Source organism: Rhamphochromis longiceps, linkage group LG7 (assembly GCF_057381845.1).
Source record: "Rhamphochromis longiceps isolate RC_006_pf linkage group LG7, R_longiceps_female_GT1.1, whole genome shotgun sequence".
Taxonomy (NCBI): domain Eukaryota; kingdom Metazoa; phylum Chordata; class Actinopteri; order Cichliformes; family Cichlidae; genus Rhamphochromis; species Rhamphochromis longiceps.
In genome coordinates this window covers 17,857,661-17,884,130 of record NC_140563.1, presented here as the reverse complement: position 1 = coordinate 17,884,130, position 26,470 = coordinate 17,857,661, and the positions used below count along the sequence as shown (strand labels likewise).

The 26,470-nt window shown below is 40.8% G+C and overlaps 1 protein-coding gene across 3 annotated transcripts in view; it reads right to left on the bottom strand.

Moving 5' to 3' along the window:
- Positions 1-26,470, bottom strand: part of LOC146665150 (PDZ domain-containing RING finger protein 4) — a 123,373-nt gene that overhangs the window by 35,731 nt on the left and 61,172 nt on the right. Inside the window, exon 1 of one of the 3 annotated variants that reach the window (XM_085412662.1) lies at positions 14,234-14,687. The exons of the other annotated variants lie outside the window; for them this stretch is intronic. Coding sequence (XP_085268788.1) covers positions 14,234-14,302 — 69 coding nt within the window. The 5' untranslated portion in view covers positions 14,303-14,687. Of the gene's footprint in view, positions 1-14,233; positions 14,688-26,470 lie in introns of those variants that run through there. 3 annotated transcript variants of the gene reach the window in all.

Below are 26,470 nucleotides of genomic sequence, written 5' to 3'. Positions count from 1 at the left end.
GATTTTTTTTCCACATCTAGTTTTAGCTTTTAAGTCCATTTTTAGTTTGCTGTAATAACCAAGATCAGAGATGCATCGATCATCGAAATGTATCAAAGTGCTCTGTCTTTCGGTTCTGCTTTTTCCTTTAAGTTTACAGTCTAGCATCACACCTGACACTACACCAACGCACCTGTTGATCTCACTTGCTAGGTGTGGAACCAAATGTGTTATAAATAATTAGCGATCACTTTGATGGAAAACTGAGCTCTTAAAAAAAAGAAGATTAAGAGATAATTACGTTTATCCAGTAGCACCAAACCAACTCCCTCTATATGCATGCACAGGTTCGGTCCAGCACAACTAAAAAGATTCACATAGGGCCTCTGCTGTGTTTTGTGGGCTAACAATATGGGGTATTATACTAACATCTGTCTATAAACTATCCAATCTCTAATAAAATTGTTTTTGTCAAGCGGTCCCTTAAGCGTTTGCCCACAGCCAGTACTATATACCGCATGTAAAAATGTGAGTTTGGATTGCACCCGTGCTTTCTAAGCCTGTGTATTTATGTGCAATACTTTCAGCCTTATTAAATCAACCTATAAATGCAGTTTTATGTTTCTCTACAAACAAGTTAATGAATAAGACAGGTGTCCCCTCCCCCTGCTTTTCCATTCTGTCAGTCTGCTCGTGTTGAGACAGTGAGGAAGTAGGACTGAGTGCGAGAGGATCTGGGTTGTGTAGGAGGTGCTGGGTTGACTGCAGTGCTGCGGGGGAGAAAACACGGTCGCCGATCCAACCTCGCAAAGATCGCATCGAGTTCCTGCTGTGAACTTCTGCTAGCTGCTGTTTCACAACAATGTCTTGCGTTGCAAAAATAGTTTGCATTCTCTCACATGCTCATATTGAAGCATAGAAAATGAACTTCGCTAAAATTTTAAGAAAGCGCCTTTCATTTTGCCTTCGACTACAACAAACACAATTCGTCATATGGAGATTACCACTTAACCAACCATCTCATCTCAGCTCTCATCCGTTTCTTGTAAATCAATTAACCTGCTAAACACGCTTACCTCAATTTCTAATGCACTTGGACTTTTAAATCGATTTTGCAATCCAATGAAATTACAGTTACACTTGGGTGTCAGCTGAAACGCGCCCTACATTGATGAGACATTGATTTCATACTAGAAAGGCTCGAGTTTTTAAAAAGCCACTGTGATGCTCTCATTGCTAATGCAGCCAATTAAAACGAGGCCTTTGTAACTGTGTCAGTGTGTCAGTGTGACAGTGGCAGCGACAATAAAATCGCTGCGTGACTCGCCACAGTGGACTCCAACTGTCACCCTATGCAGCACATCAACCCAGGACAGGCAGCAAAGGGCTCTTTGTTTGCCTGGCTAATAATACTGGATGCAAATTACTCTTTGTTTTGAGTTTTCTTTGAATTTGAGCCCTCAGGAATCGCCACTAGATGCATTCACAGAGCTTCTTATCACCGTCTTCCCTGGAGCCTGCCCATGCGAGCTGTGGCGCAGGTAGGTGTGCGTGTCAGCTTTCCCATCAAATGGCTGGCAGGCCAGGCTTATCACAGGAGCTGCAGGGGGTGCCCAGTGACCTGTGGAGTGACACCCAACATGGCTGCCTCGTCTAGGGGGGGCTTTGTGTCACCCTGACACGCTCGCACACACACACCTGCCACCCCCCACCCTCCACCCATTTTCTGTACACAGACTGAAAGCCTGACCTTTGAGAACATAAGTCATTCTTCCACACAAGCGTGCATTTGCAATCATACATACCCGTCACAGACAATCCAAAGCTCTCGAGTCACAGGAGTCATGCAGAGGTTAATGTATAGAAGCAGAGGCAGTAAAAGAAAAAGAAAAAAAAAAGGCAAAGAGGGTGAAAAAAAGTTTGTCAATGAAAGCATCTCCCACAAGAACTCAAGGCTTTGTCGTTTCTTTTCATCGAATATAGATGATACAGCCGGGCATCTCAAACCTTCAGATTTTTCCAAATGTCACTGGCAATGATGAGGCTGATACTTTATTACTTTGGGGGGTGGGGGGTGTCACTATATGACACAGGCAAGAAGCAGCATGTGTGTACTGTCAGGTCCGCTTTCATTTCACCAGTGGCAAAATTGATCTTTTTCTCATAGCCACGGTGTTCACAGTTGCACTGACTACACCCACAGCAACGTAGAGTTAAATACTGTTTACACAGTTCCTACAGTTATTGTGCTTTATTTTGCATTTTGTAAAGCAAATACTGCTGTTTAATACTGCTGCACTTTTTTCCGAATTCGTCCAAATCAATTTCTTAGTTTTCAGTGTTGTTACTTATATAGCATCAAATCACACCGTCAGTCACCTCAAAGTCCTTTATATTACAAGGTAAAGACGCTACAGTAACAGAGACAATGAAATGACCAACCTATGAGCAAGCACTCGGAAAGTGGGAAGAAAAAACTTGTTTTTTAACAGGAAGAAATGACTGGCACAACCGGGCTCAGGGAAGGGCTGCCATCTCCCCCGACCAATTTGGGGTGAGGGGAGGGAGAGTACAAAAGACACAATTAATTAAAATAATAATTAAATACAAAGTGGAGTGAAAAGAGTTAAGTGAAAAAGAAACACTCAGTGGATTATGGGAATCCTCCAGCTGCCTAGGGCTCTGATCTGGTCCTGATTTGACTCTAACGATAAGCTTAATCAAAAAGGAAAAATTTAAGCCTAATCTTAAAACCGGAGAGTGTTGTAATTAAATTTGTTAATAAAGATGTAGACGTACAAACCAAACATTTTTTTCCTCCATAATACGGCAAATAAACTTCAACTCAAATTTATGAAGGTTTATCATTAATCTTTATCTAGAGTATCATCTAGAGCATGTGGGCGTGTTATGACTGGGTTTTAATGACAGCTTTTTTGTTAATTAGTTGCTGACTACAAGAGGGGGACACACTTAATTATATCCCCAATTACTCTTTTTAAATCTCCATCTGAATGTATCTGTATCCCTAATAAACTTTAATGAATGCAGAGCTGTGAACAGTGCAGGTTAGCACCATACAAGAGGACAGTGACTCTGGCTGCCATCAGCTCAAATAACACTAAGCCAGGTGCAACAAGCCAAACACACCAGCAAGTCAGCGCTGGGAACTGACATCAGCCTATCTGCTAAAGGCACCATGTTTGATCTTGGTTAATTTCCCTGGATACAATAAAAAAATAAAAAATAAAAAATGTCACTCCACCACTGCCTGTGTTGTGACACTACAAACAATATCAAACTGTCCACAGATTTTGATTCCACTTCCTGGATTTCTAAATTCTTACTTCTGCTGGTATACAAGCAAAAGATAACTTTTTTTTACATCGCTTTGTGGCTTTTAAACGTGCAGATGGTTTTTCCAGCACAAATCCATCCCAGCATAGAACCAACTCTAATTGGAAAAGAGGGGAAAATGCATTCTTATGAATAGCAATAAATTAATGAGGGCCCTCCTGTCTGCTTAAACACAGATAATCAGCTAAGAGGCACCCTGGATGCAGATGCACAGCCCTCTGTGTGCGCTCTTTGTTTCCACCAATGTTTGTACTGTGGAGAAAAGCACAAGCTGTCAGGACTGTTCACAATTACACTTAATACACACAGTAAGTTGTGATCATAATCAGAGGTGTGGACTCGAGTCACATGACTTGGACTCGAGTCAGACTCGAGTCATTAATTTTATGACTTTAGACTTGACTTGAAAAAATGTTCTAAGACTTGTGACTTGACTTGGACTTTTACACCAATGACTTGGGACTTGAATTGGACTTGAACCGGTTTACTTGAAAAGACTTGATATTTTACCCCAAATATAAAATTTAACATGCATATTATATAGAGATTGAAAATGTGACGTCATTCACGGGTAGAACCGCAAAGGATTCTGGGAACTCGTGGCAAGCGGTACTAGCGCACGCAGGCTTTCAATTAAAATCAGTTATACAGCGATAAAAAAGAAACACAAAAATGTCAAGAAGCTGTTGTATTATTAACTACAATAGCCGGTCGCATGACAGCCACGAGAAGCCGACGGGTAAAGAGATCGGTTGTTATCGGATTACGTCGTTGAAGAGAAATTGTTCAAGCCATGTTTCCGAAGTGACAAACAGGCGACGGATGGCCTGGATTGCAGCCATTCAAAGATCAAATATAACGTCCCAGAACACTCCAGCTCACAGGTTAGTCTGCTCCAAGCATTTACACGAAGGTCAGTGTTTTGTAGTAGTTAATACGTCATTTTCATAACATAATTGGTGATATAGGTTACAAGCAAGTCTGGCGCTGAACAGAAATTGTCGCGCTATGCTCCTTTATTTATTGTGTTTATTGTGCATAAATAGTGAATTGTCCTGACACAATATTGCGTTTCGCTTCTGTTATTATGGTACATTGACAAAAACATATGCTTTTATTCACAGGATAAAACAGGTTTTTTGTATCACTAATTGCCCAGTACGATTACAGCATACAATATTGTTGTCACTGCTACATTTCTGTGATGCTACCAGAAATTATTTCCACTACTAATTAATTACCGTTGAGCTCAAAGGTCCTATTAATAAACGGTTAAGGAATGTGTATTTATGACGTCGATTTGTGAGACTGGTAAACTTATGATACGTACGATGGTCTTTCGTTCGACACGGTGCGTTTCAAGGTCCTGCACCCATCCGTCAGTAAACTGTACCTGGGCTTGTTGCAGTGACCGGAAGTTAAAAACTTCATGAGTGTGTGCACTCACTCCAAGAACCGTATGATTATAAATATGCATATAAATATGCTAAGATGAGATAGCTGACTTCATCTAACTAGCAAATGTTGTCCAGGATACGTTGGTGATACAGTTTTTTTAATGTGTATGATATTTTTGTCATGCGATTTTAAAGCCGGTCCTACAACCGCATCCAAGAATAACATGCAGCTTATCTCAGAACTGTCGGTGAAAATTATTCTTGGAGCTAGGTTTAATTGAGCTGCATTTTAAAGAGGTGCAATTTCACAATTTGTGTATATTTTCTAAGTTCACTATTTTGTCATGTGTTGAGAAAAACACAGATTTTAAAATTACATGGTCTAATATTTACATTTAGCATAACTGCAACATTATTTTTTCGTTTTTTTTTTTTTTTAAAGACTCGAAAGGACTTGAAATTCAAAGTTTCAGACTTGTGACTTGACTCGGACTTTTACACCAGTGACTTGAGACTCGACTCTGACTTGCCTGACATTACTTGAGACTTGACTTGAGACTTGAGGATAAAGACTTGAGACTTACTTGAGACTTGCAAAACAATGACTTGGTCCCACCTCTGATCATAATTTAGCAGTCCAAAGTCTTGCATGAAAGCCTGCACTGCACACGCTGACATACACACAAACAAACACATATATACTTGCAGTAATCAGGCACAGACAGAAACCACTTTAGACAGAGACACAAACAATTCTGAGAATGCACACACATTTCTGTGCACACATGCATACTGATATTTTCATAAACAGTCGAGCTTGTATAGTCTATTTGCACGTGTGCAAGGAGAAAAAAAAAAAAACAAGGTGCTTGGAAATGCATAATGTCAGGTTCTTAGATATCAAGTCACAGGTGGTAATAATGGGTCTGAGAATTATGCCCTCTTTGTCCTTTGCTTTCTTGTCTGGATATGGTGACAAACAAAAAGCCTGCAAATTATTATTACTTTTATAAATTAATACCAGGCCACAATAACCTGCAGCATCCCAGCTCTTTACCTACGCACAAACACACCCAATACACGTCAACAACAACTCCATCATTTTACTGTGGATTCACTTCATTAAAAAGATGTCTTGGTTCATTGGGAATTGCCAGTGTGATACTCGGGCATGTACTTTATTTTCTCTACCTGATTGAAGTCGACAGCCTTTGATCTCGATGAGAATGTGAAAGTAAAACATGCACTAAAACAAGGCAAAGTACTACTGCGGGATGATGCCACGCTGATGTCATCTTCCAAAGGGAGACTTGCATAGTAACTAAGTAAGTGGCTGAGATTGTTTTGTGATTCCCATGCTCTCAAAGGCAAATGAGCTTATGCACTCAAGGCAAGAGCGCTGAAACAGGAAGGACAAGACTTTAAGGCTTTATGGTAATAAACTTGTGAAGTTTAAGCCAGGTATTATGCTCACAGAACCACGACAGTAATTTCCTTTAAACCCAATCATAATTAACCACTGTTTAATTCAAATGAACTCAAAATGATCTGAAGGACAGTAAATTTGATTATGAATACCATGTGTGTGTGTGCTATTCATGCTGTTTACAATTTATGGCTTGCGCCGTCTTTGCCGACATACTGTACATTACTGTACTAATTAGGGATGTCACAGCTTCATGCATACATCGTTTTGATTTCATGCATCATATAAAGAGTGGCAGAAAGTTAGCAGTATCCTCCTGACAGCAGTCACCTTCAGCCTTCATCAACAACCGTTTCTGAAATATATAAATATATACTCCTAACTCCTGTTTATAGTTATTTCCTTAAAATGAGTCAAAGCACGATGCTCTGTTGCAAATCCTAAACTAGCCAATCAGTATAGTAGTAGTTTGTGTATTATTGTTCCATATCAATTCATATAACTCATCCAAAGTAATTGATGCTATATTTGTACAAACTAAAATAAAATGTAAACTTTTTGTCTAGAAGCAGGTAAAAATGATTGCTTTTCAGCATTTAGCTCTGTTTATTCTTATTTGCTTAGGATTATCTTCTCTACAACTCTCAGATGAGCCCTTGGTGTTCGAGTCAGGCTGGGTCTATGCATTGTCCTTGCAAGAGGAGTGAATGCAGGGGCGAGTACATCACTACCCTGTTCAGGTTTCCACTAGGCTGCTGCTGCTGCAGGGCATGCATGACTTATCATATTTTAGGGGTACAAAATAAGCAAAGGTAGGCCAAGACTAACAGGAAGCTGACAAAAAGATCACTAGCTTTTAACTGCATCCAAAGATGGACGCCAAACCACTTCAAAATCTATCCGAGTACCTCTAGGACTTTGTTTGCCTTTATAATTGGTTTCTTGTCATATCTGTACACATATATTAGATAAAACCCTCCTATCACAGTCCTTGTCTGAATACCTCGGCGCAGTAGACGGCCAAAACAAGAAGTTCTACATCTGATGGCCAGCGGTGATATGTCGAGAAATTTATTCTCAGAGAAAGAGCTTTAGTTTACTAAAGAAAATGGCATGTCATGGTTTGTTTGTGCAGCTTTTCCTCGGTGATTGCCGCGAGTCAGATGAAAGAAATCGGTACAGACAGGAGCACATACAGGAGATAAAACTAATTTTGAAGAGCCTTGTTCATCTTGGGTTGGAGAGCGGCATGGAGACAAAGAGGTCCAGGAGCAAGATGTGTGGTAGAAAAGGTCAGTTGGGTTCTTATTGAGATAAGAAACAGATGAAAAGGAAAAAGGTCACTTCATCAGCTCCCTCTTGAATCCCTTTTGCGCCTCCATAGGGAGATTTCGTGGAAGAACTGATAAAAACCCATTGACTTTATGTCTTGTGCCAAATGTAGCATCATCTGTATCTGAGGAGCAGGGCACACATCTCCGTGCAACAATGTGCACTGAGGATTTTAATTACATTTTTTAATTTCACCTCATCGAAAACATTGTTTTTGAAAACTAATTTGAGCTACTGCAATTTGAAATGCACAAGCAGTCATGCAATTGGATATGTGATTCTCACAAAATTAGACTATGAAATCCCCAGTTACATTGTCAGTGTGAAGCCAGCATGAAGCAGTAGTTATGCAACAATCTCTGCAGTGTTCTAATAAGTAGGGAAATACCATTAGATGCTCAGAGTGACACTGACATTTTTTTTTTAATATTACACACTATTTATGCATTTGCCCACGTGCCTGCACACGTTCGAAGCGACAGCTTTAAAAATATGGACCTTTGTGTTGTTTAGGAACAGTAAAAGTGTCACCGAAAGCCTGGATTATAGCTCAGGCTAATCTTTCCAGGGTGGACACAAGATCAATCAAGCAGCACATTTTTCCTCTCTCCTCCCCCTCTTCCTTCACTCTCATCAATTTTAATGGTTGAGGGACATCTTTCAAAAGAAACATAATGGGACAAGAAGACAGATGAGAACATTTGTAGTTAACTGTCTGGAGATAGTGCTGAAGGTGTGGTGGGGGGTTCGACAGCCTTAATGTACCATCAAAGCATTCACAGGCCCCTGATAGAGGCATACCTATAAAGCATTAACGCTGTACTAAAGGCAACTTTTTTCAAGGTGTGGACCCATTTACTGAAGACTTCCAAACAATGTCTTCCTTGTTAATCAGTGCAGAGTGTCATTAGTCAGTTCAGTTGTTGGTCTATGATAAAGCCATGTAATAGTGGGGAAAAATGTTTATCACCCTCTACTAGTTTACAGATAAACTAGTAGAAAAAGTCGATTCTTGGAGTGAAACCAACAGCTGAAATCAGAGAAGTTTAGCATCTGTTTGAATCTATTCTCAAACCATTCCTGAGTAGCTGGCCTCTGTCTTGTGCTATTTATTTTTTATATCACACCTGGTGCTTTTTCAGTCTTCATTCCATATTTAGTAGTGAGTCCAACTAAGTTGTACTAAAACTGACCTCCAGATTAATTTAAACCTGCATTCTTAGAAAGTCAAAGAGAAAGAAACAGAGTGATTTTTTCAAATTAACTCATTCACTGCCAGCCATTTTCAAATCAGGTAACTCCCCACTGCCAGGGTTTTTGAGCATTTTTACTCATTTTTGAAGAGCCACAGAAAACTGTGTGTTATGATCATATAAACGCTGAACCTACCAAAATGAAGAACAGACTCTCTTCTTTCATCCAAAAAAAAAGCTTGTTTCTACCATTTTCCATTCTTTAGTAATCAGCTGTAGAAGAGAGGTGGGTTCCACCAAAAATGCCTGTTTTGACCAAAAAAAGGGAGAAAACGAGCTTTTTGTGAAAAATACATTTCAAGCAGAAAAGTGCCTTTGACACTAATATTTCTTGCTTTGTGACACCTCTAACATATAAAATAGTTTTTCACTTCTATAAAACAGAAATAACACTGAGAAAGGTTATGTTTTATCAAAACAATTTATTTACAAATATATGAAAAAATAAAATTCACTGACAAGCTGCCCGAGGTTGTATTCTGGCCCCTCCCATTGAAAAACGTAATTGACGTCTATAGACGTCAATGGCAGTGAATGAGTTAATTAATTAATTTAATTATTTTCAAATTATATAATCACTTCAAATTAGGGCTGTTCGATATAATGATATATATTGGATGACGATATAAAAACATGTATAGTTTCATTTTATGCTATCGTTTGTTTCGTGGTGTCACAAAATAAACTGTTTACGGCAATATTTTTTCATCTTTTTGATGGTCACTGTAGTGGTTATATTAATTTCTTTAAGTTTTCTCTTTCTCTTATATTTTATATAACCACACTACAGACGGACAAGCGCCTATTTTTATGCCTTGTGGTTAGCAACAATGAAGGTAACAGCATCGCGTGTCCGCTTGTTTATGTTCCACATAAATTTTTCACAATAAAGCTCAAGATCCTGTTGAGACTTTTCAAAATAAACTGAATCACGTGAAAGAGCAGATTATTTACGGATGAGAATTCAAAAGGAGCCGCCAGGTGCTAAAAAAATAAACCTTAGACTCAAACGTTAGAAAAGGCTTTTCCCCGCAGCACGCCGTGTAATAAATACTCACAAAGAAATCGGCGGCCGTTACAACTTATGTCTAAAAATGTATCGTTTCATGCATCGGTTAAAACACTCGACTCCAGGTACATGACGCACAGCTGGAAACACTTCCCGCAAGACGAGCTGCCCGAGATTCACAGAATTTACAGAAAATGTTACATTTTTGTGATTTATATTGTTATCGGGACGATAGAATTCTTATATCGGGATATGAGATTTTGGTCATATCGCACAGCCCTACTCCAAATCCTAGTGACTTGATGACTAGCCAAAAGAAACGAAGCAAAAAGACCACAAGATGGCAATGACAGCTTCAGAAAAAAACAAAAGGGGTTCCCCAGATGTGACAACTTTCATCTAAACCTGACATTTATATGACAGTCATTTCTTTAAAAAAAATAGAAAAAGAGGTCAAGTGTCTTACAAAGTCAAAATAACACAAAAGTATGCTGGTGCACACTATTTATGTATCAGGTGCAGCTTGCTAGCCATTTCTCAGGAAGTTTGGCTCTTGGGAAAACTCTTCAACATTTATTGAATACATACCCATTACACACATGGCTAGTGGCACTGCAGAAGCAGGAGCAAGTCATCTGTGTCCCCCCCCTTAGATTGCCTCTAGTCCACAGGTTTCACATCTGATGCTACTACACAAAATAGAATATCCACCCACCCAATTGCAGGACCACCATACTGGGAATTGCCTTTTGCCACAGAAAGCATAAACTCCAGATCTGCTTCATTTCACATCTGTCTGTCCCATCCTGTCAACCATGTGACCCTGCTCAACATGACATCGCTAAACTCTGAGATTCCATTACAGTGCAGTTGGCCTCCTGCACGCGGCCCCACTCTAAAATTCATGAACACTGCTTTCTGTTTTTTTTTATATCTAGAATATTCACTAACCATGTGTTTTTGTTTCCTGGAGAAACGTGTGTATGTGTGTGTGTGTGCGCGCACCCAAGCTGTGGGTGCCTCATTCTCATTCATATGCATCAGCAAGTTATCAGGGACTGTTGTGCCTCATTGAGCTGAGAAGCTGCTTTCCATTTATTTCTCAAATGCAGTGGAGAGTGATTCTTCTCCTGCCTAATAAAACTTATAAAACTGGCTATACTATACTGCTTTCAAAACTTCTACTAACAAAAAAAAGCGAGGCTCATTGGGCAATTACGAAACAGGATAATGAAATATGGAGAGTGTGCCGTGCAGTGCGAAAGGTGAAATTCATTACCCAGCCACATTTGGAGCAGCTGGCTGCTACAGTAGATAGTGGTGGCTCACTGGGGAAGTTTTGAGACCTATTGTAGGTGGATTTTTGGTTTGATCGCCATGCCATTGCAAAAACAGCTTTTGTTGAAAGCCAATGCAGGCTGTTCCCGCAAAACATCTTTAACTCTACACTGCATTCCTCGTCTCATCAACATCTGCCATCCTGCTAATTAGGCCCAAAAAGCCACACATCACTGGGTTTTAGTGGTGCACAGACAATGTGTGACACTCACGAGGGGAGCTCATGGACACAATGGGAATTTCAAAACCCTGCTAGATCACAGAGCGAATCGGAGTTTGTTACTGTCGGCAAGATAGCCTGAGCACCCACACGGTGGAAAATATATGCTGTAAGAATCTGCCTGACTATAGCTTTTGAGTATAGCTGCATGAGTATGGGTCTACATGCTAAATGCATAAAGCAGTCTACTGTTCGGTCTACAGGTTTTGCCTTCGATGACAAAAGTGCCGTCACTGGGAGGTTAACTGGAGTGGAATCCCACAGAGATCAGCTGGAGCAAAGGTTAAAAGAAATGCAATCAAAGAAGATGAGCAATCAGAGGACTCAAACAGAGCAGTCAAAGACAGAAAGATGGACAAGCGTTAATCGGTTGGAGTATAAAAATAAATGTGAGACTGGAAAGTTAGAAAAAGAACAAGGCCACAAGAAGATTGCTGTGTCTTATCCCTGACCCAAGAAAGCTGATTCAATAAACAAAGAATCTCAGCTCTGTGAGATAGCTTTGAAGGCCAGCCGACAAAGGTGAAGATATTTTCATGCAGAACACCTGCAGCCGTGAGAATAGAAGAAAGGGGAAACGGAGGGAGTGCGAACGAGAGAGCGAGCTAGTCATAAATCTCCCACAGCTAGCAGGGTCAGGCAGATCGAGAGAGTGTCAAAATTGTTTCTAGACGTGAAGGAAAGGGGAGAAAGGTGGCTAACCAACCCCTGCGACTGTCTCCTGCTCTTCAAATCAACCTGCCACGAGGCTGGTCAGTCACGCTGTGACACCAGCAAGCCATTTCTACCTCATTTGCATACACACACTCACATACTCTGCATAATAATAGTAGAGTGGCATAGCAAGCGTGTGTGTGTGCGTACAATTCTAGGTGTGTGTGCATTTCTGCACAACAGAAACACAACCAGAAGACAAAAACAACAACACGAGCTGTGAGAATGATGGGGAAAAAGACATGTAGCAAGGGTGAAAGCTAGACAGACAACATGTAAGAAAGACGATTAGATTGCTGGTGGCGAGAGCGGTGAGTACAGCTTTTTGCTGTCACAACATACTTTTCCTGACTGTAAAAACATTGTTTGGCATTCTCGCAGGGAAAGCTCTGCTACTATAGGAGACTTGCCTCACTGTCCATCATCTTCTACTTTTGGTACCCATCCTGCTGTACACCGTGCTTATTTGTTCACAGAGGACATGTTTGAACGTGTGCATGGAAGTGTGTTTGCAATGCAGTGAAAAGAGGTGGTTTCAGGGTTTCTCACTGGTGAAGGAACTATACACTTCCCTTCTATTCCTTCTTTTTTCACCTCCCGTGTCAAGGATGCTTCACCCGCTCCTGCTCCTTTCCTCGATTTCCTTTTCACCCTGCATCATTAACAGCTTACTCTATATTCCCATCTCAGTCTTTATCCTCCTTACTCTACATCCTTTCTGCCTTGCCTCAGAAAGCAGCTGCTGATGTTGCAGCTCACACCTGACCCAGCTCACTATATCAGTGGGTGGACAGATATGCCAGAGAGATCCTGTCAATGGCAACTGTGCCCTGGAGACTGCCCCACTTGGCGGATACTGAGCCCCTTCTGCTAGACTACTAGAAAGGGGAGTCAACACTATTTCTTAACAAGTGGTGCAGAGAGAGAGGGACGCAAAAAGCCAAGATAAGCACCAAGGCAGCACTATTTTTACGATCCTTCTGTGGCGAGGCAGGCGCTGCAGTGGCTTCCTACTCATCCTTCGGGGTCCCTTGACAGTTCTGTTTGCTAATATTAAACAGGCCAGTAGTGTGTGCAACTTCCTCTGCTGCTGATCTTGAAGCTTGCAGCCCACCTTTAGCGTAGCACCCTTTTCTGACCATTAAAGCAGCTCAGAATCTCGCTGACAATGTTCAACCTCTTAGTTTGGCAGCATCTCGGGGCGCATATAAGCCCAAATCTACAGGCAGTGGTTAACCAATGCTGGTTTACCTCCCCCGCTTCTTCTCACCCCATTGCTTCACAAGGGTAAAGAGAGACATTTCACGTCTAATTAATGCACGGGATGGTTGTATAAAATGGCTAATGAGGCTGTGATCACAGCGGCGTGAAGGCAGGCACTACTGCTGGGGAGGGGGATGAGCATGACTCCACTTCCAGGAGACACATTGCTTCATAGTTATTAGCCTGTCATAGGAAGAGGGCTAATGGGGAGAATGGAGGTGCTTGTTTATGTGTTTGGCTCCACCTCAGTCAGTGAGATGTGTGTCCTCCGCCTCTTTGCCTGTTTCCTGACAAAACGCTCAAGCAGTTGCTTAAAAAAAAAAAACTTCATGCTGTTTCATCAGCTGTGTCAGCCTTGAAAAAAGAAAAGAAAAGAGCACATTAAGGGAACTGATATAAATGTGCAGTCAGATGAGCAACATTTGCTCGAATGTAGGCGCTGTTACCTGTGAGAGCAAGACTATCACACTCAAGTGAGCCACAAGAAATATAAAGAGAACGACTGCTGGTACAGCACTGAAGTGTCTAATGAAAACTTTTCATAAAATACCACAAAAAAAACCCCTTTGGCAATTCTCGCTGAACATTATGAAAGAAAGAAATTGGAACAAACACGTCATGTAGTAGAAACCAGGTGCTACTATTCTATTAAAAAACTTGCTCCCTCAGCACAGCTCTTCGAGCAGGATGAATGGACTGCACACTAGCTACTCTCTGAGAGACTGCTCATTACTCAAATCACATCTGCTAGTGAGTAAGAAGCCCCTCTCTCCATTATGCTGCCTCACTTTCATAGTGCAAATATATTCATTTCAATCTTCTACGTGAAATGCCCTGAACAAGGCTCCGGACTTGAACTGCTCTCTTCAAAACACGCACAGTGAATCATCCACACACACACACACACACAGACAATATTCGATACCAAAGTCGGTCATGCCTCACCTGTGCGATCTCATACAGAAGCTTGTAGTGTTCCTCTCGCTTCTGTAAAGTGCACAGATTGCAGCCCATTATAGCTGTCGTGGAAACGCCAGGCGTCCAATTCTCCCCAAGTAGTGGTGGTACGGACACAGGGGGGTCACCCTCCACACCGGAGCGCTGGTTCTCATCAGTCACTCCTTAGCGAGCATCTCTTTTCAGGCATCCCATTCACACATTCAGGCAGTCACAAGCAACCCCAGCTTAGAGGAACAGAAAGCTCCAGCTGAGCCTGACAGAAGAAGGTTCAGATGTGAACAGCGGCAGTGAAGTAGCGGCGGCCGTTTCAGCATCAGCCGGAGTGTCTCCTCTATCCCGCTCCCTCTATTTCAGACTCATACACTCACACGCGCACACACAGGCGTGCGCACAGGCTCATACACCAGGGTTGTGACTCGCGCTCACTGAGACACTCCCCCCTTTTTCTTCCTCTGTTTCGGCGCACATGAGCACACTGATACCAGCTCATGAATAATGAGGAGAAGACGCTGTGATATTCATGAGAACAGCGGCAGGAAGGGAGGGGACTGACAAAGAGGGAGGAGTGTGCTGGAGCGGGAGCGCTGGTTCATTAAAACTGAGGCACAGTTACACAATGCGCTCCTTTGTACGAACAGCTCCTGTGAGAAGCTTGGGCAGGGCTGACTGCATAGAGACGGGCAAGCGGAGGGTGTCTGAGGCTTATGTGCGACCTACCTGCATGTAAGGCTTTTCACTGGGTTTATCTGCTTCGCGAGAGGAGGATGTGTTGCACTTCTGTCGGAAATAAGGAATTACACTGGCTGAGGAGAAGTAAAGCAGTAAATGCTGTTTCAACACATGGTTTAGTTCATTTACTAATAAAAAAATCATTTAGTGCTTGTCTGTTTAATACATATCACTAAATTATTTTGGTTTTGGACCTTTGGTAACACGTTTTAAGAGTTTTGAAAACCCCTTAATTTTTACGATAATGTTTCGTTTTCTCTGATTTTGCTGCTTTTCTCTGCGCCTTATGTGTTACTCAAACCAAGAAGCCTTCTGTTTTTTTCCATATTTGTATTATACATTTATAGATTATATTTCTCCAACTGTTTCTAGAAAATTGATAATAGTAGGTGCATAATGAAGAGGGCCAATCAGTTTAATGAACACAATATGACATATTTGTGAGGAGTATGCACATTTCCAACTTTGTCAAAGTTAAAAAAAAAATCACATATTTATAACTCCGGCACCACTGCTGTTGCTGATAATGGGTGTCCCCACAGCAAAACTGGCAGCAAGTAAAGCCACAGACCTCAGAGACGATTAGGGCTGCCACGATTAGTCGACTAGTCACGATTACGTCGACTATCAAAATCATCGACGACTGACTTAATAGTCGACGTGTCGTTTGAAGCTTTGTAAGATCACAAAAGACGCAGGAATGAGTAGTAGGATTTAAGAGTGTAATAACGGACTGAAACAGAAGATGGCAGCACTGCATGTACAACGATGCCAGCTGCCGTTAAACCCCGAAGAAGAAGAAACTGTCCCAGAATTCATAGCGCGGCCCAGCTCAGTTTCCAACAATGGTGGCAGCTAGTTAGTTTTAATATTACTCTTATTATTCTTTCTGGGTCTCAAAATAAACGTTTAACATATTTTCAGGCGAGAATGTAGCTGTGTAAACCTCAAATATCTGCTTAGTTTATCAAGACACCACATATTTTCAAAAGCGCTCCGACGTTTTCGGAGACGTCTGTTACCCACTAGCTCGTTAGCGAGCCGGGGGCAAGGCTCACTAGAGCCGTGAGAAAACCGGACTCCGGCAAATCGTTTTCAAACCCACCGCCGTCTTTCGCTACTCAGGTTAAACATGATATATAAGTCACTTAGATAACTTAAAAATGTTATTGTTTGGCCTTTTGTAGTATTTTATTTGTTCCTGAGTAAATCGGTTTGGCTGAGATTAAAGTTATAGTTTTTACACAGCTGAATAAACGTCAAGCAGACAGCTGATCATCAGAAGTGTGAGATGCTCCAGAATATATTCCAGTGTCCTGTTATATTTTAGATAGCAAGGAGTTTATTAAACTTCACCGAAACAATCTGCAAATTTCATTAAAATTTAATAAACTATCATCTTGTCTTTATTTTTAGTTAGCACCTTAAACACAAAGCTGTAAGCTAATGATAGTTATATAAGAGCAGATGCTGCTGGTGCAATAAGCTGTACGCTGTATGTCCAATGGATGATGATCTGATTAGTCGACTAATCGCAAAAATAATCGGTGACTAGTCGACTATCAGAATAATCGTTTGTGGCAGCCCTAGAGACGATATATCAATCACCGGCTTCCCTCAAATTGTGATAATTGCAAGACAATAAACCTTGGCTATTGTCTCACTAGCAGGAAGCTACACAAGAAATGAGCAATAACTGTTAACAAATTGGCCTCCGAGCCAACATTTCTGCAGAATAGAATGAAGAGTAGATGAGTGCTCATCAGCTGGCTACTGGGCATCTAACCCCCCAGGGAGGCCATAATCCGATTTTCTGGGCTTTAATTTTGCTTCACTGCCTGGAGGCAAGCCAAACAGAAATCACCATTGTGATTAATACCTTCCACCGTCTTTTCCTCTACCATCGTCTCCACCGCCGAACCGACCTCCCCGCCCGTCTCTCGTCGCCCTGAAGAAGCCACGAGGAGCGGGTTTTCTGCAGTTGCCAGGCAATATCAAATCCATGAAGTGCTGTTCACTAAAGTGTCAATTTGACATCAAAGAGACTTGTTGCGAGGATGGGGAGCGGGGGATATAATACTACATTTGATGAACAGAAGACTATGGTGAAAGTGCGCGTCAGAAAATCAGTCTCCTAAAATTGTATACCACGAAGCAAAGTTATGAAGTGCTGCTGAGCAAGAGGAACTGTCTTTTCGTTTTCCTGTGGTCAGATGGAAAATGTAAACCCATTAAGGATCCTGTGCAATATATCCACACTGCATAGGAATATAAATATTCCATAGACAATCTGCTGACAGTATCCAATATTGGTACATGTGAAGGAGTGTTTTCAGGGTTCGGCTGTGGATGACCATCACTCTGTGATGGTGCACTCAGTGACCCCTTTAGGTTAAGATGCTCATCAGTCACCCAAATGGTCTTTCTCATCATCTGTGAAATGAGACTGATACAGTAGCCTTTGCCTGCGGTCAAGCAGCACCTCTCGATGAGACGTGCAGATTGAGGGATGCTCTTTGAAGAGTGCATTAAGACTGATAAAAGCTCTTCCGAGCTACTTTATGGCCATGGTTTTTACAGTTTGATGGGGTGAATTTACCTGAGACTGCGCTTCCAACGCAACCCGAGGGCAGGATTTACACATTAAAGTTACATTTACTCAAACCATTTACTTGCTAACAGGGTGACGCTCAGTGGGTTTCAGTGTGTGTCCCTGAAAGCCTGTAGACGTTATGATTTATGTTAACAATATAAGAAACTTAATGAAATGTATTGTTTAACATTTATATGGGGAATAAAACATGCTACCGCATATAAAGTCTCCATTTCAAATTGATGAACGCCGATTCTGTGCCCTCTCTGTGTCACTTTGCCTTCGACTTCCCAACTGTCCTTTTCTTCTGTCCAGCTGTCGTTTATCATCAAGTCTGCCCTTTGCCTGCTCTCGTAGAAACAGGCTCTCAGTAGTGTTCATTCTCCTAGTTAATGGACCTCACATCACAGGGAGCGGAAAACCAATTTGTCCTGACTTTGATGGGTGCATTTTGAGATTTCTTTAACAGCATTTCAAACAAACTTGTTACTCGAGCTCACCTTAAACCTGAAGTTATAACCTTCAGCCAAGTGTGTAATGCAGGTCTATGGTGTATCTGTAAACCCCTTGTGTCCCCAGACATGTCATCTGTTCTAATGCTCACACGGGCTTCCTGTGTGTCTATCCTGTTCTGCATAAGTGCACACATACAAGCCCACAAACACTAAAATGAGCAACAAAAACAAAGTGATGTGGATGCTCCTGGCGCGGAATGTGAAATCATAATCAGTACCCGCAAACTGTATTTGTATTGATTTTTTGTCTGGGGATAAGTACCAACCATCACACAGAGCACAAAAGTTGGATCAATTCAATATTCCACTTCATGTGGTTCAACAAGCTGACATGTGCTGCATCTAAATGACTTTCAAAAAGGCTACCACATCGAGTTTTCTTTTTCTTTCCATTCTACCTTGCAACACAGCTTTTGTTGCCACTCACTTCTATTTTGTGTAAAGCAGCTGGCCTCACCAGACACATCACGATATATTATCACACTATACGATATTATTGTGATTTTTCACAATATGCTGAGTATTGGAGTAACATATATCGTGATTTAGCACCTTATTTTTAAATTCATTTTAAACCACATCTCTTTTATCCAAAAAGATAAAATTCTCTCAAATCACTTATTTTTGCTGCAAAATGAGATTTTCAAGCATAGGAACCCTGTTACTAATATCTGTCACTATAAGACAATGTCAGTCTACTATCAGTCTGTGATTGGGGTCAAGTTAGCAATTACAGGCAGCTTATTTCAAATAACACAGCAATTAACTGTAATAAATCATTGAAAATTACATTACACAAATCATTGAGCACATCTGTATACACAGAAATTCACATTTAATAGAAATGTATCATCCATCCATTCTCTTCCTCTTATTCTATTCAGGGTTGTAGGGGGCGCGGGAGCCTATCCCAGCTACCATAGGCCGAGGGCACAGTAAACTGTGTAAGGTAAAAACTCACACCTATGGGCAATTTAGAATCACCAATTAATTTAACCCCACTAGATGCATGACTTTGGACTGTGGGAGGAAGCAGAGGTAGCCAGAGAGAACCAGTGCAGACACTGAGTGAACATACAAACATATAAAGACAGAAAGGCCCAGGCTAGACGGTTGATTCAAACCCAGGACCTTCTTTCTGTGAGTCACTCTGAATCAGACTACAACTGTTCGCAGACAGGTTGCCTCCTTTCAGGCAACCTGTGCAATCGCCTTGCAATCATAAGTGGTTGTGAACGCACATCATGCTCAAGTTCTGGGCAACCATTTAGTCACCATGCATTGCAATCAGTTGCATAATGTGAAAAACTGATAACTTACTCTAACCTTGACAGGAAACATGAAAGCATCCTAAATGAGTCAGAGCTTTAATGAGGAGGAGTTATTGCTGTGATTACTTGTCTGTGGCAATGTCTGTGAGGAATATCAAATGTCCCCATAGCGTTTAATACATAAACAGGTTTATTAGGCCAGCGCTGACACTTCATCTGGGTGGAAATCTCTTTGGTGTGAGCAGTGAAGATTGAAATCCTGTTCACGTGAATGGAGAGCCGCGGGGACCTGAGAGTGGTTTGTGATTTGATGTGTGTCTCAGATCTGATCGCCCACCGCCACTGCAAAACAGCCGCTTCTCCTGGGTATTCATGCGACCTGATTTGGGAGTAATTAAATGAGAGTCTTTTATGAATGAATCATCGTCGTAGCCTGCTTTTCACATGACAGCTCTGAAAGGAATTGGTCCAGTGTGCACATACAAAAGGATAGGTGAGTGCTTCAAAACAGGCGTAGCCACATGTGAAGCCAACCAAAACATTTCTCAATGACAATAAATTATTAAAAAGGCTTGAATCTTTAATTCATGTGGGAACATGACCGTGGCTAAAAATAGCACATCATAGACTCTTTTAAATGATAACATATGTAATGTTGCTTTGTAAGCAATCGGCGTATCGAAAAACTAATTTATTGGCTGAGAAGCAATTTAACCTCATATTACAGCCCACATAAAGCCTCTGTTATGATCAAACAATAAAATTATCTGTTATTAATTTGGAATAATAGCTACTGAACTGTGTCATTCCTATCTAGGGCATTGCACAAAATCTTCTCACCTTTTTATTTTATAGATTTTATAGATTTTACAACTTATCTCCTCCATGGTTATTCATTAGTAAGTAAGTCAACTAAGTAAGTAATTAAGTAGGACTCAATGACTGATAAGTTCCTGTTTCGTCCCTGTCTACTATAAAAATGTGTTTTTTACAACAGTAGTAAATAATTAACAAAAACCTAGAAGCTACCACAACTTTTTCTGAAATTTTTAACATTTATTGATTGTAATTTATGCCCAAAGAGGAATGGCAACAGAGCTATTTCATTTACTCCAGCAGCATTGGTTCATCATGGAGAAAATCCGAGATGTACTATCGAAATTGCACTTTTCTTAGAAAACATCTCATATATTAAATGCAAATAACATTTTTTTTAAAGGTCTGTCACATAATTTCATATAACTCTTCACCAACACATCTTACCACCTCTCAAAATGTAAATTAAAAACTCTAGCACACCACACACAGAGCCATCCTGCACAAAATCTGGTTAAACCCGATGCCTCCCGTGTGCCTGAAGATCAAACAAAGTGCAAATCAAACACTAAGCTTCAGCTTTTCTCTACCTGACTTCTGAAACTTCTGAGGGAGTGGCATGTGCCAAGCACTGGTTGGGTTCTGGGATCAGAAGTAAATGAAAGTATGACTGGTGCGTGTGTGATGTCTGCCTACGCCTACAGTGGTAAAACCTGTCAACGCTGTGATATATGAGAAAAATTCTTCATTTTTTCCTTTTACATTTTTGGATCGGATTCACAAATTTGTCCCATCAATCTAATATTAAAATATGATGGACATGAATTTAAAAGAAATTATCACTGAACATGTCACAGAATAAACAAAAATCCCAAAACAGAGGTTGCTACATTTCCCATAACCCGTTTTCATTCAACCCTCCTTTTCTGATAAATAAATATCTACCTAAATCATCTATTGTAACACGTTTCCTGTCTATATATATGTGTATACATAGCCTCAAGCTGAAACTAAAGAAATGTCAGCAACATCAATATCGAGACTCCAGAGTCACATTTATGAGCATAATCTGTAAATGTTCAATTACAATGCCATTATAATTTCTAGGAGAGCGAGAGGGAGTGAGAGATAGAATTGCACATAGCTTCATTAAAACTGTTATCATATCACCAATCCCCCTTTCAGACTAACAGTTTCATCACCCTTTAGCTGCGCACCAAGCTGTCTAAGTAATCCAATTTTTTCATCATGTCAGAAACACATCATGTGTGACCCAGGTGTGGCTCATAGTACGAGCAGTGAATGCTACATCGGTTTAACACTTGTCAGAGTAGTGACCTTTTCAGCGAGGAAACATTCAGTTTAACACATTCGGCTGCGGGAGAAGAGGGGCGTGAGGGGGCGCGGTGACTGAAAGAATAGATCTTTCCACTGCTATCTCTGCTGGATGCTCCAGTCTGTTTTCATATTCATTTAACCCCAGGCTGTAAAGTGTGTTGGCCAACCCCAACTGCTGCCATGAAAATACTCACAACCGCATGACACCGTGACCCCGACACCACCCGTGTAGCAGCACACCCTCAGGACATCCTGCATTACTGCTGCACCAGCCTCCCTGCAGTTCCGGGGGAATGAGAGTGAAAATGTTTGTTCCCATATGTTTAACTTTGATGGTTGTTAACGCTCCCCAGCCACCCGTTGATAAACAGTAATAATTCCAAATGCATTAAGCACTCAAGCATAAACATAGCATAACTCTGAAGTATGTGTCTGTTGATCCAGCAAAGACTGAGCAGAGGTCCAAAGGTCTGCCTGCTTTTGTTTCCTAAGACTATAATGATATTTGTGGTTGGATACAATCCCCATGAGCAGTGGGCTCACACTCTTTTTATTATATCATATTCCAATATCATCTGACATACAGTAACAAGGTTATAGAGATTCCCTGCTATACTGTATAACCCTCCACATTGCAGGCATAAAAAGTATTACAATCACCCTTAATTGCAAGATAAAGCTGAATTGTAAATTTATTTATTTTTAAATAAACACAGACCAAGAGGGAAAATACTATATATAATCAGGCCTTGCTAGTTTTCATCTTCTTAGTATTAAAAATTGACTCTGACATTCCATCACACCAAATGAAGGTCATCTGCAGGATCGTCATCTATTGTCTGTTTTACTTTTTTCTAAAAGAACACTTAAGAACCAATGGAAAGGGTAAGTACATTTGTGTGGTAGAGCCTGGCAATTCTCACTATAGACAAATAGCAAACATGTACAACAGGCATATCATTGATTTCGGACTGTGAGCACTGCTGGTGGAGTCCTGGTCAATATGCAGTCAATACACCTTTGATTGTGGATGAGAGTTTTGTGCTCCAGAAGAAAGAATGGCAATCTATACAGACAATCAGCTCAGGGGGCAAACGGGTTAGACTCATACCAACTTGTTCTGCTTGAGCTATTCAAGTCTTATGCTGATTCTAGCATAAGCACCTTTTATTGTGTCCCAGCCAGTGCCTTTTGAGGTAATGTCACCAACAGGTCATCTCATTTTATGGGCACAATAGCAGCGTCCTGATGTTCGGTTTCAATGTCACGTTGAGACAAAGTCACATGCAGCACGTCTAGCGGCAGTCGGCCCGCTCGCAATTGATGTTACACAAAGAAGGACCTGAAAACCTTAAGTTAAGGCTTTTAGCAACCTTGAAGCTGCAGTGCTTATCATTTTCTTATGCTAACAATAGATCTCGGCATATATGAGATGAAAGAGATGACAAACCAGGACAAAATTATCACTCGAATCTGCACCCGAATCGAATCCGGGTCAATTGACTTTTGGCTTATGTTAGAAAATCGCTCTGAATTTGCTGCCAATACCTTTTTCTTTGATAAAGTAACCATACACTTTCTGCCAGTCGCTAACAGCAGACAAACTTAGCAACAGGCAGTGTCATGTAACACTGTGATTACACCATGTATCATCTAGGGCAGCGGTCCCCAATCCCCGGGCGTTTGGTACCGGGCCACGAGAGTTGAGTCTCGGGTGTGAAATTTAAGGTTTTCAGGGTTTTTAACGTTTTTTAATCGTCATTTTTTTAATCGTTTTTATCGTTAACTCAGTTTTCCTGGGTCTTTTCCGATGTGTTATGAATAAATCTTCTTCTTTTTTGGTACCGGTACTGGTTTTATTTTGTTGTATTTATCCATGACACCTTAAAGGTCAGTCTGTGAAAATATTGTCGGACATAAAGCGGTCCGTGGCGCAAAAAGGGTTGGAGACCGCTGATCTAGGATCTATCATTGCTGATAATAAAGGTAGGCAAAATAACAAAAAACTCATCTCTGTGTGTGTTGTGAGCTGTTAGTACTGACATTAAATCACAAAACTTGCATGCTGACAGAAAAGATTAAACGGGAATGAAACTGAATATTATCTCCTGCCATTTTGTTTTCAATTTGTAATTCTAAAGCAATATTACAGTGCCGCATGCACGAAAATCACCTGATGTATTTTTTGCGATTGATAAAACCCCCCAAAAAACATAAGGAGCCAAAGTAATAATAATAAGATTTAGAGAAGCTGGAGAAGCAGACTAAGTTCATCTTCATGCTGTCAGACTTTGGCAGCATCACAGTAATTTGTCTTTGCTCTACATCAATGCAGCAGCAGGCCTGTACCAGGACCCCTCATGTACTCTATAATTTGTTTTGTGATCGGCTTGCTCATTGTGCTCTTCCAAGCGCTTAGGCTAGCCTGGTGGGTGCACAAATACCTTCTTTTCTTGTATGATTTTTTTTTTTTTTTGGTGACTTTTATTTCTTGCCATGCCAGGTGAGAGAAAATCATCTGTGTGCGCCTGAGGATCAGCTTAAAACCTCCACCTAAACTGGAATGCTCCAGAATCAGAACGGCCACAGATCCACTGGTAATAGCAGACCTACAGATGGATAACATGCTTGTTTTTCAACACACAGATTAGTCAGGAATTATGATGATACCCAGGGGGCAGGAACCTTATTTTCTGTACTCCTGATAAGAAAACAAGAGCAGCCTGCAAACAAATGGAAAGCGAGGCAGAGGTGTATGATTTAGCATGCTGTGCTGCAAGATGGCGTGTTGGCACTCTGGTTTAGGGGATTGGATGAGACTGTGTCTGATGGGTCATGTTTTAGTAGTGGTTACTACAAACAAAGCTCCTGTAACATCAATTTTGCAATTCATAAAAATCACATATTTATAATTGCATGTGCTGTCGTCTTAAAGCTCTTAAAATTCAATTCACAACTGTTTGCAATGCACATCTACTGCTGTGACAAAGGAAAGAGAAACTTGGACAGTAAAACAATTTGTTAAGGTCAATACTAACAAACATCTGAGCTTTCACATCACTTTAGAATCCATTATGTTCCCAAAAATAGCACATTTTGAAGCTTCTACAATACATAATGAGTTCTAACAAACCATTCACTATTTACACTCTTAGGGTATTCTTCGATACCCAACATCCACAATGACGGCGAAACAACTAGTAGCTCAGTGTTCCAACATTCGAAAGAAGTGCCTGCTCTCACAGCTAGAGATTGACGAGGTACAACATAAATGCTACGGCAAGGGGGAGCCAGGAGCCAGCAATTTTAAAACATCACCACCTTGTTCTTGAATTCGCATGCTTTAACTTTCTGACTTTCATCGGATCGATAAAAATAATTATGGAAGACCTTGTTGTCTTATTTACAAATAACAGACTCTATGTGGTTGCAAGCTGACTAAAGTTAATGAGGTTCATCTCTCTGATGATCTCTACTCGATGAGCAAGACAATTTGATCAAAAGTGAGTCTGTGAATTTTTAAAGAGAATTTAAAAAAAAATAATCACTTAAGCCTCTGATTGCTTCTTTCTCTGTTATAACTGGCAGAACACAGAGCAATGTGTACGAATGTAAGAGCAGAAGGATTTGAACTTGATCAAAGAAAACCAAATCAGGTAAATGGTGGCGAGATTCACAATTTGCATTTAAAATCAAAACCTGAACCAATTACTTCTGAAGTATTTACAAAAATATATATTAAACTGTGCCAGACAAAACGTTTGGCACCCTAACCTGCTCTTGAACACAAATGCTATTAAAACACATACATAAATATACATATACACACACACACACACACCCCTTCAGGTTGCACTCTTGAGCTTAGTGCACAGGTACAAATACGTACAAAAGGGCTCCCCTCTCTGCCACTCTACATCCCAAAGGAGAACCATTGATTTTCTAGTTACAATCAACACCAAATTATTGAATGTCACTTGATGAAGTGCTGGGGTCCGCAGGCACTTTGCGACTCATTGCGTTGCTATAGCAACCCCGTCTGTTTGACAGGGCTTATGACAAAAAACTCCTTTGCGGAGATTCATCTTGAAAACTGTCCTTTCTACTGGAGCCAGTGCCCTTAATCCCCACACACAGACCAAGCACCAATCTCTGGGTCTTAAACTTGAAGCCAACAAAGAAGTTGTAAAATTGTATCTTCTCGAGTGGCCGCTTGAGGGTGACTCCAAAAGCGAGTCAGTCCTCATAGAATCCAATGTTAAAATACTTTCCAGCAGCAGCAGGGAAAAAAAGCATGTTTGTAGCTTTGTACAAAAATGGTTTTGGTTTCTGGCTATTATGCCCCATCAAAACAACAGCATGAGAGGTGATTCTTTTTTAAAACTCACCTATTTAAACCTCACTTGGGGCTTAAAGTGATGGCTGTAGCCACATAGACTGACACTGCCAACTGCGCTGGTTTTCGTCTGTGAGAGAAACAGGCCTCTCAGCAATGTCTGTGGTGTTGGCACCTTGTGGATCATTTTTAATGTAATTATCTGCTAACTAACATGGCTTGCTGTAGGGTTAAATATAGTAAGTATAAGAAGTCTGTGCTCCAGGTTTAGTACAATTGTTGAAATCGCTTCTCCAGAAAAAAACTAAACAATCAAAAAAAACAACAACAACGTGGCAGCAGCCAACACACTCGAAATGAGACTTCACAAAGCAGTGATGCGATGTGACGTCACGTCACAGTGGCTATGTCTGTCTTTTATAGCCTACGATACTTTACAGATACACACTAGCTCATCTTTCAGAGAGAATGTCAGTATTTGAATTCTGGGGGACAAAGCTGGACAATCCATGAATCATTAAAGAAACTTTATATTAAAATAGAATTTGAAAACATCAAAACATATTTGCAGCTGCAACTGCTGACACATCAAAACGTTTTACAGACTCCAAGGCATTGATCAGG